This window comes from Trichosurus vulpecula, chromosome 3, assembly GCF_011100635.1.
Source record: "Trichosurus vulpecula isolate mTriVul1 chromosome 3, mTriVul1.pri, whole genome shotgun sequence".
Lineage (NCBI taxonomy): Eukaryota > Metazoa > Chordata > Mammalia > Diprotodontia > Phalangeridae > Trichosurus > Trichosurus vulpecula.
Genome location: NC_050575.1, coordinates 296,283,878 through 296,299,485, shown reverse-complemented (window position 1 = coordinate 296,299,485; position 15,608 = coordinate 296,283,878). Strand labels below are relative to the sequence as shown.

General features: G+C 46.3%; 1 protein-coding gene across 1 annotated transcript in view; it reads right to left on the bottom strand.

The window, feature by feature from the left end:
• The window catches only part of GFRA2 (GDNF family receptor alpha 2), a 110,280-nt gene extending 94,910 nt beyond the window's left edge, over window positions 1-15,370 (bottom strand). Inside the window, exons 1-3 of the mRNA XM_036753134.1 lie at window positions 15,113-15,370; window positions 8,421-8,735; window positions 1,559-1,642 (exon numbers count right to left, since the gene is read on the bottom strand). Of these exons, the coding sequence (XP_036609029.1) occupies window positions 1,559-1,642; window positions 8,421-8,735; window positions 15,113-15,152 (439 nt within the window). The 5' untranslated portion in view covers window positions 15,153-15,370. The remainder of the gene's footprint in view (window positions 1-1,558; window positions 1,643-8,420; window positions 8,736-15,112) is intronic.
• Window positions 15,371-15,608: the final 238 nt, after the last annotated feature.

Genomic DNA, 15,608 nt, shown 5'->3' with positions numbered 1-15,608 from the left:
GCTTCATGGTGTCTTTCTTTCTCCCTTAGAGGTTTCCTGTGATATTCATTTTGACATGATTTCATCTACAAGCCTCACCTGGCACCTGTATTAAGTTCAGAATTGGTCTTCAGGGCCCATAGAAGACAGGGAGGGCAGAAAGGGCACATTTGGTGTAGCCAGGGTAAAAGCACCCTGAGCATCCACAGGCATAAGAAGGAGGGCCACTGCTGCCCATGACTTTCAATCTCATCAAAATGCCTCTTTTTCCCAGGGGAAGAGAGTGACCCAAGGGCAAGATCTTTTTCAAATCCATTCAAAGAATGCAAGAAATCACATCTGGAAAGGACTTTAATAATTATCTAGTTCAACCACCTTATGAATGAGGAAAACAAAGCCTTTGAAGAGGAAAGGACTTGGTCAAGGTCACACAAGTGGCAGAACCAATACTATCACCCAGGTCTCCTAATTCCCATTATAAGGCTCTTTCCCCTATGCCACAATGCATAGAAGGGTAGGGGGAGGGAGAGAAAGGAGGACTCAATTTAGATGCCAATCCATTTTTATGGTCTCCAGATGTATTCCCAATAGGAATCCAGAGAGAGAGCTCCTTAATTGGCTAATTTGAACTGCTGCAACCCTCTGCTTGTGGGTCTAGAATTATTCACACACACACACACACACACACACACACACACACACACAGAAGGCACATTGGTCATTTCTATTTTATCGAATTTGAACTGCTGCAACCCTCTGCTTGTGGGTCTAGAATTATTCACACACACACACACACACACACACACACACACACACACACAGAAGGCACATTGGTCATTTCTATTCTATCTACCCCTCTAGAGAAGCCTTCTTTCATAAAGTTTCAAGATCACACCAAGAAGATACTGCTTACAAAGCCAAAATACTCTCAAGCCTTAGAAGATGCCAAAGTTATCCTTGGGTAGCCTAATAGCCCTGAGTACTGGGTTTCATACCAAGAACACTGCAGAGAAAGTTCTGGTCCAACCCTTTTGCTCCCAAAGGCCTTCTTCCCCTGTGAAGAGTTCCGTTGAGAGACTTTCCCTGACTAGGCGAATGCCCAAACACCCACAGATTCATCTCCCAATCAGAGTTCCTCCCACCCCCCAGCCATGTCAAGACTTTTACATCTTTCATCCCCTAGTTCTCAGGAGCAGGGAAAGAATAAGGTGAAAGAACCCAAATATATCTAATCCAGGTCCAACAACAGACAACCACCAAAGAAGATGCCAGGACTAAGTACCTCTTCCGCCTTGTTCCCTATAGCAGGCCAATGCACAAGGCCCAAAGACTCCTTCATTGGGACTACCCCTCCGAGCAGTAATAGATTTAAAAGCTGAGAGGAAAGAATGAGTCGGCGAGAAAGGCTGTGGAAGTGGAGACCCAGAGCAGGATGGCTGGAGACAAGGACACCTGGGAGGTGCGTACAGTGAGATAGCCACAGAGGGGTGGTGACGTAAAGTATGTGAGGTTGGTGAGAGAGGGAAGGAAAGCTCCGGCATTCAGGGCTAAAACAGGGCTTCCCAAGGAGTCCACTTACCTGAAAAGATTGAAGCAAGCCTGAAGATGTCTGAGAGGCGGGAGGTGATAGGCTCATAGGGTGAGGCTTCATAAAATTCCTCTCCTAAAAGAGAGAGAAGAAAATGAAACTGATGGAGATAGTCTTGTCAGGGTGAGGGGATAGAGGTTAAGAAAGTGAACTCTCCTTCCCTTCTGCCATGATGCAAATGACCCAGGTTTGGATCATGCCCCTGTCACCTGCAACTTGTACAGCCTTGGGCAAGGTATCTAATCTCTGGGCTTTGGGTCCTCATCTGTGAAACGAGGGGACTCAACTAAATGGCTTTCTAAGGCTTCTTCCAATTATCAATCTATAACCTCATAGAAGAGCGGGGCTCAACCTGTTTTGTGTCTCCGACAGGCAGTCCAGTGAAACCTACAGAACCCTCTTCAGTGTAATATTTTTAAATGTGCAGAAAAAATGCAATAGTATTACAAAAGAAACCAATATGTTAAAAGAGTTATCAAAATGTTTTCAAAACCACAACAACAAATTCATGAACTGCAGGTTAAGAACTCCTGCTGGAGAGAAGGGGCAAGAACTCTGTCCAAGCAGGAATCCAGGCTCTCCCTGACCCCTACACACATATAGTGCTTTGCTCCAGGCCCTCCCTCCAAGAACCTCAGATTCTTCCCTTCTCGAACCGCACTCATCCTTTCTTCCTCCTGTTTTTCTCCATAACTTCATCTGTCAACTCCCTCTGAGCGCCTCTCTCCTTCCCTCCCATACTGTCATTCTCCCCAGCTTCAGAGCCTTGTCATAGGAGGATAGAAAGAGAAGGGAAAAAGAAAGGATGGAGTGACGGAAGACAAGCAGCATATTCTAGCCTCTAGCAACCTAGCCTAGGAGCATTCTCCCTCCATGACTTGCTGGAAATCTCCCTCTTCCCATCCCCCAACCCCCAACTCCAAGTCCTCATTTGGAAAGGAAAAAACCTCTTGAGATAGCACTGAGAGGAGAAATCAATGGATTCAGAGTCAGAGAGGAAGAAGAGGAGGGAATGACTCACAGCCTCACCCACCCATTTCCAATCTGCCACAAGCTTCTGGCACGTTGGAGGCTAAGTCTGGCCTCTGGGGATCCTCCTCTTCCATGAAGCCTACCCTGACTACAGTCAGCCCACAAAAGCCTTTCTTGCTCTGAATTTCTAGGACCCTTATTATCTCTCGCACTTATTGGACATTCAGCTTGCACTGCCTGCTGACATCTCTTGTATTGACAGTTAAATTTCATATAGCTAATTTGCAAGACTCAAGGGAAACATGTAGGAAGCTGCCTTCAAAGCACAAAGGTGCTACGGGCAAAGTATTGGACTGAAAAGAATACAGATTATTTTGATGCATGACACTGTTATTTAATGTATGCTGTGTTCCTCCAGCTAGACTACAAGCACCTAGAGGGCAAGAACTGAGTCTTATTCATCCTTGTACACTCCCTGGCAGCCAGCACTCTGTTGGTGCTCAATAATTGAAAGTAGGCTAAATGAAAGAAAGCTGACCTTCAACAGGTCATTCTGAAATGGGTAGTTCTATTGTTTACAAAACGCAAAGGGGAATTTCTACTGATAATACCCCATAAGGTTGGAAGAGAATACTCAGAAAACTAAGGGAAGTGGCAAGGCCCAGGAACACTGGATTCATAGGTTCATAGGATTTAGAACTGGAAAGGATCTAGTCTAAACCTCTCGTTTTACAGATAGGGAAATTGCTGAGGTTCAGAGCTAAATCATTTGTGCAAAGGTCACACAGGCAGGAAAAAGCAGAGTTGATTTGAACCCAGGCTCCCAACCTAGTACTTGACTCCCAAGACTAAATTGTGGCAGGGTTGTTGTTGTTCTTGTTGTTGTTGTGTTTATCCTTTGTTTTCGAAGAGGACCATGACATCAGGGAGATGATGCCATGACTTGCAGTTAACTTTGATCTGAGTGAGGGAGGGCTGTGCAAGGTCACCAGCCTCACTTTCTCCTCCAGAGCCATCTGGGTCCAGTGGCCTGATATTCACCAGGATGACTGCTGTGGCAGGATACTGATATAGGGAGTACCTGGCTGAGAACTTTGTGAGAAAAACCTACACAATTTCCAAATGGGGCTAATGGATAACCCTTAGTTATGAAAGCATCTTTTTCTAGTACAGAAGGAGCTGAGTGAAATGTAAAGATGCTGGCAGCCTGGGCTGTGTAGATAATAGGACTAGGAAGGGTAATGATTTAAAAGTAGGAATAAGGAACATGAGATCACTAAAGAAACAAAACATCTCTGGAGAGGGATGGGGTGACCAGGTGTTAGTAGTGATTCTGCCACTAACTGGGTTACCTTGGACAAATCCCATCCCCTACACGGGCCTTACTTTTCCTACATGTAAAGTGAGGGTGCTAGACTGGATGATCTCAAAGGTCTTTCTGGTTCTCTGGTTCTTTGATTCTATGATTATCACAAGCTGAACAGTAACACCACCAAAGGGAATTTTGATTTCATATTCATATCATGCAGCATTTTCCTACCACCTCCTGTCATCTTCCTAGCTCCAAGGGCCTCAGATTCCAAACTTAACTTTATCTCTGCTAAAGGCAATAAGATTTAATAAAGCCCCACATCTAACCTTGCCCATCAGAAGACACCAAGGAGGTGGGGGAAGAGGGGAGAACATTTGGAGATGAGGAAGAAACCAAATCTCAATAAGCTCTTCTCCCATCTACAGTTTTTCCCCATCCCTCTTCCCCAAACCCCAACAAGGTTTATTAAGGAGGTTTATTAAGGGGTATAGAGGAGTCACCATGACTTCCCCTCAGGAGACTATTCAATCTAGTCCATGGATAATTAACTCCCAGGTGGACCTTGCCACTCACAGAAAAATTACCTTCCATTCAAAGGCTCCCAGCTTTCCATGGCCAGCCTTGAATGTGTGAACAATCCTTGGCCCAAGACCCAGAAGAGGACCCTCTTGTGGCTTTAAGAAAGGAGCCCTGCTCCAAGGAAGGGGGAGGAAAAAATTGAGAGAGATAGACAAGAGGAGACAAGGATAAGCATCTCCTTCCTAAAAGAATTATGGAGGAAAAATCTCATGGCAGGTAACTTGTGAAGAACTGGAAGTGCGCTCTAGCAACTCTAGTAAATCCAAGCTTTAGGAGATTGCTGGAGAATGGTCACATGATGGAGACAACGTTGGATTTGGGGTCAGAAGACACAGATCTGAATCTTAACTCTGCCCATAACTGTGTGAGCTTGGGCTTCGCTCCTCTAAGCTTCAGCTAGAGAGTTAGACTCCTTTGCATAATGGTAACAAAAGCTTCTAGCATCTACATAGCACTTTAAGGGTGACGAAGTGCTTTACAAATATTACTTCATTTGAGTCTTACAACAACTTTAGGAGGTGAGCACCATCATTATCCCCATTTTACAGATGAGGGAATTGAAGCAGGCAAAGGTTAAGTGACTTGTCCAAGGTCACACAGCTAGGAAGTATCTGAGGCTATATTTTAAATCAGATCTTCCTGACTCCAGGTACCACTGTAGCCACCATACCACCTGGCAGCTTTATATTCTATGAAGATAGGGAGAATAAAAAATTATGTCTAGGCCTTCTATCCAGAAAAGAGGTATCTGCCATCAGGAGCTCCAGAGACAATGGATGTAAAAGCACTTTCAAAAGCATTGAGTTCTATATAGTATAAATGTAGGGTATTGCTCAGCTGTACAACTTAATAGAATCGAAGAACTTCAGAGTATTATGGGACCTTGATGGTCATCTTATCGACCCCATACCTGAAAAAGAATTCCATCTGTCACATCATGCAACCAGTGATCATTCATCCTCTGCTTAAAGACCTGGGCTGAGAGGAGGTTTCACTGCTTCCCAGGGTAATCCATTCCCACTTCTGGATACCTCAAATAGTTGGGAAGTTCCTTTTATCAAGGCTAAATCTACCTCTGACACTTCTAGCCAAGGCTGGTGAACAAGGCCAATCCTGCTTCCACAAGATATCCCTTCCAACAGTTGATGCCAGCTAACCCTGTCTCCACCCCTGCCCCACCCTCCACGCAAGTCTTCTTCAGACTAAAATTCCTCAGTTCCTTCAGCTGCCCCATGACTACCTTGTGGGATAATATAGAGGCAAGGCTGGTCACTTTCATTTCTAGGCTTTTATTTCTAGCCCAAGAATTTTCTGTCTTTTCTATAGAGATTGTTGTTGTCATTCAGTCATGTGTGACTCTGTGACCCCTTTTGGGAGTTTTCCCAGCAAAGATATCGGACTAGTTTGCCATTTCCTTCTCCAGCTCATTTTACAGATGAAAAAACTGAGGCAAACAGGGTTAAGTGATTCGCCCACGGTCACATGGCTAGTAAGTATCTGAGGCACGATTTGAACTCAGGAAGATGAGTCTTCATGACTCCAAGGCCAGACACCCTATCCATTGTACCACCTAACTTCCCCTTTAGCCCTCAGTTGTCCCTGGTTATTGGGGAGACTACTTGAAGTACACCTTCTCTGTCCTCTGCCCTCCTTCAATTCCCAATCTCACTCCACTCCCCCTCTGCTTTCAATATAACTTAAAACAGAACTGAAAGTTTCCAGGAGAAACCAGATAACTAAGCTTATTAAATCAATAATGCTGATTTTACGTGAAGCACTAAGTCAATCGTCTTTGGCCTCAGGGTGGTTCCACCTTTGCTGAGGAATAAGATGCAAAATGTCTATGATAGGTCTCTTTTCCTTTTTCCTCATTACTAAGTGGGCTTGTCTTCCAGAGAGTTGAGGATGATGAAGTGGAAGGCATCTCAGAAATCATGTTATCCAGGCAGTTAAGGGATGCAGAAGCTCTGAGTTCAAATCCTGCCTCAGACATTTATTAGTTGTTTGTGACCCCTGCTAGAGAAGTCACTTAACATATGACCCTAAGTAAACCAAAAGGAAGTTGCACATGGGGGCCTCTAAGGCCTCCTTCCAAGAATTCTGAATAAAGATTTCTTGGGAGAAAGAAGCTACCCCCTGCCAAAGCCCACCGCCCTTTGCCATTTCTGGATAGCTGGAATGGTTCACTTCCCTTTTCCTCTAACCCACTCACTTCCTCTGTCTTCAGCTGCTGCTAATCTTGTCAAGCAGGGGCCAAGCAGAACAGTAGAATCTCTCTTCCATAGGAAAGTCCCAGGAAGTCTTGTCACCCCTGGCTTAAGCATTCCTGCAAGTGGCCCTCATATGGCAAAACCTGGAGTCGATCACAAAACCAAGCTACTCTGTTTTGTAGTGTCACACCGTCATTTTCAACTATATACCCAAATTTCTATTTTTATGGCAGATTCAACTTTCATTCCCCAAGTCTGTCCTAGGTGGTCAGTTTGGCCTGAGTGGGACTTTGGATGAATCCCCCAGGATTCTGAGCCTTCCCCCTACTCAGTCCTTCCCTGCAGCCTCCCAAAGGAGACTTAGCACTGGGAGAGACCCTAGATTGGGTTTGGGAGTCTGGCTAACATTGTGGAAGGGTCATCCAGGATAACGAGGGCATCCAGGACTGGCTTACCTAAACTGGGTCATAGTTCCTACTGATGGTGCAGCACTCAGGTCAACAGTTCAAGTACTTGGAGCTGCCACCAAGCACGCATAGCTTTGAAGCCAGGATAAGAACTAAACAGAAATCACTGCCCAAAGAAGAGACCTACTGAGAGCAGGGTAATTTCTCAGTGACAACAGTGAGTTTGGGCCACCAGTTTAATCTCTCCTCCATCTTTACCTCCTCCTGTGTCCCTCAGCTCTGATGGGCGAGCCTTTGTCTTATCTTGCTTGGAAGCAGTCTATAGTCTGGCTGTTCCCCCACCACCACCACCCTCTTCCAGTTTTTCTTTATGCTTTGTCTTCTCCCATTAGAATGTAAGGTCCTTGACTTGCTTATATTTCCATGCTCAGAACTTAGTACAATTCTTGGCACATGGTAAGCGTTTAATAAATGCTTTATCTCTCCATCCATCCGCCTGTCTACCTATCTACCCATCTATTTATTCATCTATCTATCCATTATCCAATTATTTATCCATCTATCCAACCATCCATCTATTGATCGATCTATCTCCAAGAACAGATTTCTTGACTGGGTCATCCCAAGGAATGGGTTTCCCTTATTTACAACTGTGTTTCTTTAGAGTGTCAATCTAAAGACCACCTACTGATTCTATCTGTGGTGAGGGGCCTCACACTCAGTCTCCCTCCCATCAGTTCTTGCCTAACCTTTCCATCACCCTCCATCATTTCTGTGTATGAGAGAAAAATATGTCTTTGTGCTTATAGCTCTTCTGACTTATCTCTACCCTCTTGGTCCTTTTTTCCCCACCTCTTTGCCTTTCTCCTCTCTCCTCCCTGACCTCTTTCTGTCCCTTGTCTTTGAGTTCCCCTGCTAGTTAGCTATACATTACCCCTTCACCCACTTCTCTGATAGCATGGAAGCCTTAGGAATCAGGCATGGGCTGCCCCACTGCATTCACATTGCTGGTCCCTCTGAGTTCTAAGTGAATGTAGTGAGAGGATCCCTGGTCTTAGAATCAGAAGACCCAGGTTCAAATCCAGGCCCTACTATTTATCAACTGGTTGGGTGTCCTTGGGCAGTTCACAAAACCTCCCTACCTCCAGCCTCAATCTCCTACCCATGATGGGGACAACAACATTTATACTTCACACCTTTCAGGGCTCTATAGAGGAGATGAGACTATTAATAAGCACCAGCCCCTCTAATCTATTGGCCCTTCCTTACACACACACCCCAAGCCCTTCCTCCTCTGGGCCCTTTCCCCATGACTATGTCAGCCATTCCTCAGGCCCTCCACCACCCACTTCCAGCCCACCTCTTTCACTTACCCTCTGTAAGCCCCAAGTGGATGCTCCAATAGATCTGTAAACACTGCAGCTCTTTCTTCATGCCCCGCTTACACCGGCAATCATACAAGGGACTTTCCTGTAGCACTTCCAGGGCAGCCTGGCACTCCTTGTTGGCGAGCATGGTGTTCCGGTCCCGGCCAGCCAGGCACTGCCGCAGGGTGCGGTACCTGGAGCTACAGTTGGACTCAGCTGCACACAGCTCATTTGCCCGGACACAGTCTACGGGGGGCCGCCAGCCGTGGAGCTCTGAGCCCTGCAGGGAGGAGGGGCTGGCCAGGGAGCGCAGGGACTCGTCTGGGAAGTGGGGTGGGGGTGGGAGGGGAGGGAAGAGAGGTATGAATGACAGCAGCCAGGACCACCAACCAAGGGAACAGGTCTAGGGAGGTGGTCTTGGGCCCTACCAGGGATTTCACACCCATTTTATAGGAAGGAAAGGTGAGGCGCACTGAGACTTCCTTTGCTGTACCTCTCCTTAGCCTCAACGGAAAATCACTAGAAAGACTGAGCGGCGTGGGGGGGGGGGGGTGGCCCAGAACAGAGATTGGGCCCAAAAGTGAAGTAAGCATACTCATTCTCTAAGGCTAAAGAAGATTCAGGAGTCATAAATTCACCAGCCTAGCTCTCACCCAAAACCCAAGGAGAAATCCAAGAATGCTATCTCTCAGACTAGTTCAGCTACACCATGGTACTTGGCCCCTTCTTTTCACTCTCTTTTGCCAGTTTACTTATTTTCACAAACATTCATTAAACAACTACTGTGTGCAAAGAACTATATCAGGTGCTAGAAGAGATGTAAGTCTTCACTAAGAGAAGCCCCTTGCCTCATAGAGCTCACGTGGGAGATGGGAAGACGGATGGCTAAAAACAACCCTTATGTGGATAGGGTCAAGGCAGTTTACTCAAAACCACCCTGTATCAGGACAATTTTTGTCCTCCATTTTACAAACAAGAAAACTGACTTTCAGAGAAATGAAATGGCTTGCCAGTGGACAAAGCAACAAACAAGGTGAGACTTGAACCCAGGTCTTTTGACATCACACTACTAAAACAGCACCCACATCAAGGTGATGTTTTAGTACAAAATTTTTAAAAAATTGTGAAGAGAGAAGGTTCTGAGTTCTAACCTGGGGCCAAATTCTTTATGGGAGTTCAGAGAGTTCATTCATAGCCTTAATAGAAAAGCTGGAAATTATAGGACTTCCCTGGACCTAGAAGCGGGAGGTTCTGACTGCTTTGCCCCAGTAGATCTCCAACCCATCTAATAGCCAACCACCAAGATATGATATGATGCTAGGGAGACCAGAGCTGCAGAGGTAGATGGACAGAAGACCCAGGATCTGGGGGCTGCCCTGATGTGGGAAAAGCTCAAATCGCATCTTTCTAGCTCTTCTTACTATGGCCTAGAAATAAGTTATTTCCTTAATCCTGCCATGATCCCCTCCATGGGGCCTTCCCAAGATACCCTTTTCATCCATTTACTTCTTCACTACTGTACTCCACTAGAAAAATAGCATCCCCTCCCCCACATTCTCCCTCTTGTTTAGCCTTTCTCCATTCTCTCCATGTTTCTTTTTCTTTCTGATTGTGATGTATAACAAACCTGCTGGGAAAGAATTTCCCTTTTAGTGTTCCTGTTTGCACTCTCACCCTCCTCTTTCTCTTCTCTTTCAACTAACTCTCTCTCTCTCTCTCTCTCTCTCTCTCTCTCTCCCTCTCTCTCCTTCTCTCTCTGTATGTGAATGTGTCTGTCTCTCTCCCTGTCTTTCTCTTTCTCTCTCTCCTGTTCCTCTCTATCTCTCTTTCCCTCTCTCCATCCCTTTCTTTCTCCCTCCTTTTTCTCCCTCCCATTCTCTCCCCCTCTCTATCTCTACCTCCTTCCTCCCCCCTCTCTTTCCCTCTCTCTCCATCCCTTTCTCGCTCCCTCCTTTCTCTCCCTCCCATTCTCTCTCCCTCTCTATCTTCTCCTCCTTACCCTCTCTCTAAATGGCCTTAGTAAATCAAATACAAAAGACCCAGCTTCCTATAAAATCAGAGGCTGGAAGTAAGGGAAGGGACTTCTTTTTGGACTTACAACATCAAAGGGACTGAACCACCTTCCTTTGGATTACGAGACTCCCAAGCCTCACCAATACTGGGAAGAAAACCACATAGGAACTATCACATACATACACACACACACACACACACACACCCTTTAAATGACAAACTTCATCCTTTCTCCCTCTGCTCAGACCTATTCTCTGGTCTTCCCTAACTCTGAAGAATTACTCACTCCAGACCTAGTCTGGTCCCAATAGCCCAACCCTGCTCCAAGCCCCTGCCTCAGGGGCCAGGGAAGAATTCTAAGGGGAAATCCTTTAAGGGGCATTTGAATTTCCCATCAAAACCTACTAGAAGTAAAACTGATTTCCCGGTGAAGTCCACCTTCCCCACCCAGATCAGTTCTTTCTTCCCACTGCGGCTCTGTTTAGGGGGTGCTTCAGCAGGGAGACAGCGACACCTAGAGGCAAAGAGTTGGATTGCCTGGCCTTCAGGACCCACTCCCTCCTTGCCACCAAAAATAATCCAGCTCCCTAATACAAATGTCTATGGACCAGAGTCCAGGTGGAACAGAAGAGAAATGCGGTTTCTGGGTAGAATGAACAGATGGAAAGATGGTAGATCAAAAAGGGTTTCCTTCACATGCACTGAGAATTCCTCTCTCCAAGATAAATCCCCAAACAAGGATGGAGATGGGAAGAGTATTTAAAAGGTTCCAACCTAGGGTCTTTGGAGGGGAATGGAATTATAGATGCTCTCTCTATGAAGCTGGGAAGGAAGTATCGGGGATGGAAATTTGCCCATTAGCTCCAAGCAGAAGCATTATTACAGTTTCTAGAACTAGGACTGTGCCCATGAAAGTGATTCAGTCTTGGGTGTCGAGGAGCAGCTGAGCTGACATAGCCCTGCCAAACCCATCCAGCTAGCCAGCTGGCCTGCCGAACCTTCAGTTCTTGAACTTCCCTGTCCTGCACACAGGTCCAATTCTCACCTCTCCCTTTGGTAGGGCAAACTGACCCAAAACTGGGTCTTTGGCTATAATCTGAAGCTTCTTTGCCAACATGATACCTACATAATATATTCCTGAACCCTTGGAGGCTCAGTGCTCAGAAAACCTTTTTCTTAAGGGATAGGGAAGTATCTGCAGAGAATGGAAAATAGAGCAATTCTACCCCTGAAAAAGTATCTAGAACCCAAAGATAAAACTCTTGCCAGACTCCTGAGCCTCAGTGTCTATAACAAAGGCTTTGATTATCCTTTAGGTGTCCAGTTTAATAATCACAGATCATCAGTGTGATGATCTCTGAAAAATGCCAGTTCCTCCTCCATTCCACCCACCTTTTGTCTACCACCTGCTTCTTCACCTTTTGATTGCCTTCACCTTCTGATGAACCCTATTAACATCCAACAAGTATGGCAACTTCTAAATGCAGATGCAATTGATTCTTAGAACCACCAACTCTGAGCAGAAGTGGTTCCAGAGATAGGTCCAAATGCTAGAACAAGAAGAAGTTCACATCCTCCAAGGAAAGGAACATATAGCCCACTGAACAGGAGCTGATCAAGAATGAGTAAAATGATGCCACAAAGAAGTGATGTACCTTCCCCCAAAACCAAACACCAGCCCAAAATGGGACCTCTGACCAGCCTAGCCCAGCTGGCTCTCTTTCTTATTTCACAGTCACTCTAAGCATTCTTCATTGAGAGTCCATTTGGCCAACACTACATAAATGCCACTCAATTAATGGCACCCATCCCTTTGTTGAGGTACCAGTCAAAACTAAAGCTATTTAGAGCACATCTCACCAAGCCCACCACATTCTCATGTTAGAATCTTCTTCATCAGCACCGCCCCCCCAAAAAGGGTCAGAATGGGATTACTTTCTCTTAAAGTTCCAGGGAAGCCTTAACTCAAAGAGAAATCATCTAATGGTGATTCTGGACTAAAGTTTCCTTGGAATTAATCTAATCTCTCATGAAAATAGCCTGATCTGTACCCCTTGTCACTCCCTGACCTCTCAATACCATCCTACAATTTGGCAGTGAATTTCCTTCTCCCTGCCCCAAATCCTAATTAAGTAAAGTAAGAGGTTTCAGAAAGGGAAGAGAAATGACAGGCCGAGATCAGAAGGGAATGTCAGATTCTGGTTCAATCTCCCCTTCTCCCAATCTCTCCTTTATTCTTTTTCCCCATCACCCAACACACAAGGACCCATCCAACATTCATAATTCCTTCCATCTTCATCCCCAAGGAGCTGCAAAGGATGGAGGTATCTTGTGCCTTCACCCAACACATCCATTGACTACCTCAGTTCTACCTCAGTACCTCTCTCTGGGAGATGGAGAAATTTACTCCTATCTTAGTTCAGAAAGACTACAGTATTGGCAGTAAAGTCAATCCTTGCTCCCTTAGGTGCCCTGGAGGTCACTGAAGGGACCCAGCCAGCTTTCCCGTGTCTGAAAAGCATAAATGCCTGTAAGTATTGCTTATGAAGAATGTGTTAATCCAATTCTTCCTTTACCCTGTTCCTACACCCTCCTGGGCCATAAAAGACTAATACTTAAAACCACTAAAAGGAGAGAATGTCAAGTTTGCAAAAAGCCCCTTCAGGGAAAGAACCTACATCCAGGGGTTCCATATTCTGCCTGGGTCTATAGAGAAAGTCTGCAGCATCCTTGCCCAACTCTCTTTTCTCACCACCACCACCCCTCAACTCCAAAAGAATGAGTAACAGTAGATGGGTAATCTAAATCTATGTCCCAGGGCAGGGAGCCAGTGAAAAGACCAAACCAGGCCAAGGCACATCCCCTGTTGCTCCCAAACCCTGTAACCCCACAAAGGCTCACTTCTTAAAGCAGTTGGCTTCTTCTAGGGTGGAGCAGGGTGGGGCTGGGAGGGGTGGAAGAGTGGAGACAATTGACTGGCAATACACTAGAGCTGGGCCACTGCAACCCAAGAGAGTCAGGTTTCCTCAGAGCAAAAGCTCACCTAGATTATTGAGGCCCCAGCCTCCTTACTCAGGTAGGAGAGCTCTTGTCCTTTTTGTCTCTGTCCTAAGCCCCTGTCTCAGGTGGTCACCCCCGACAACATCCACCTCCACATCTTCTTCCCTTGTTGTGCAGTCCTCTCTGGGTAAGGGGAGCACTACAATCCAAGAGAACTAAGAGTGCCTCAGATACTGGAACATGCTAGTCTCTCTCAGACACCCCCAACACAAGGGGGCACCTTGGCATAAACACTGGGACCCTATATGGGCTAGGTTGTTTTTGCTCACTTTTATTCTTTTAACAATACCAGTGTGATGAGAATCTATAGAATTAGATATAGACATGGACGTGTTTTAATTTTTCTCTATATGTAAATTCGCACTAGCCAAGAACCACTCCTCTGTGGTCACTGCAAACTGAAGGCCTTGCAAGCATGCATTTCTTCCCCTCCCCCATATGTTCTCCACCCTGGGCACTCTTCCCTCCCTTCCTCTTTTCTGTTATCTTTTTCTGAGAAATTGTAGTTCCCAAAAGGAAAGAGGGACCATGGGGGCGGAGGAGAAGAAGAGGGAGAACAGCCGTTCTCTGGTAGGCTTCCCCAGAATCAGCAGGAGGGGGCTACAAACCCAAAAGCGGTTTCTGTCGCTGTCCAACATTAACTTCCCCCTAACACTTCCATCACTGCCCCCTGCTCCCGGTAACTTGGACCCTCCTTGCCCAAGGAACTAAACTTTACACACCCACTTCTGCTACCACCAGACAAGGGACCAGGCCCCCCAGGCTCAACTCGGATTCACCGAGGATCCAGGAAGGGACGTTTCTAACTCCCACCCACCTACCTCAAATGGACCCCTCCCTAGCACTCATAACCCCGGAGGCAAAGATCCAAAAAAAAGCCAAAAGGTTAGGGGGCAAGAGGTGTCAAGGTGGTCGGCCAGGATATATCTTGCAAAGTCTTAAAAGGTGATCTGTAGAGAAGGGATTGGAGCAGAAAGAGACTGATTATTTTCTAAAGGTTGATTGACAGGTTCCATGATCTGTCACAGGAGAGTCTTTGATATTTGGAGCTTTCCCATCGTAGGCAACCAGCCGCTTTGGAATACGCTTCGGAATCCATGCCCTTCCCTCCACCTCCCGCATCTATATTCAGGTTTGATTCTGCGCTACGTTCCATTCCCCAGTCCTTTGCCTAGCCTCCCGTTCTGACGAGACGTTTAAAAAAGAAAAAGGAAAAAAAAGTTGTCCCAATTAAAAGCCATTGTTTGGGGATAAATTGGTCTCGTGATTGTAATGATAACGTTTAAAGGGAGGAGCACGGGTCCTTTTAATTTTTTTTTTTTAATTTCTTCCTTCTACGTGTCTATCCATAACCAGCTCTCCGCTCATTCTGGTCCAAACCCCTAGGTTTCTTCTAGTCCCCTAGTTCTACTCTCCTTGCCCCAGTTCTGCTCGGACCCCGGGCCCGTGGCGCGCGTCCCTCAGCCTAGCTCTGGCTTTCCGCCGGTGTGTCCCCAGCCCCGCTCCCTCCTCGCTCTCTCGGTCTCTCCCGCGCTCCCCAAGCTTGCTGTTCCCCCCACCCCCACCTTGGCCCCTCTGGCTCTCGCTGGCCAGAAACCTAGCTCTCCCAGCCCGCGATTACTCACCCAGAAAGAAGAGGATGCAAAAGGTGTTTGCTAAGATCATGTTAAATATATCCGACAGTTTTTGCCCTTTCCCTCCTGGGCTTTAAAAAACAACAACAACCAATAACAATAATAGTCAAACAGTAATAATCAGTCCCAAATCCAATGCGGTGATCCCAGATATTCCACCAGATGACGATCTCGTGTCCCTGCTATTCTCTCCTCTGGCAAGAAAGAGGTGTTGGAAGGGGGAGTAAAGGCAGGGCTGCTGGGTGTCTCTCGCCGGCCCCTTCCCCCAAAAGAAATAAATTTTTAAAAAAAACCGATATCCCAGTCTTTCTGTTAGACGCCTCTTAGCCCTTCTCCAGGGATGCGCGAGTGCTAGTACTATTCCAGAGCCCTTCCAAATGAGAGGGACGGGGCTAGGGAATGGAAGGGGGCGAGAGAATAGAAGGTTGGAGAAAGGATGGAACAGGCTGGGGGGGGTCGCAATAAAATGAAAAAACCGAAAGAAATC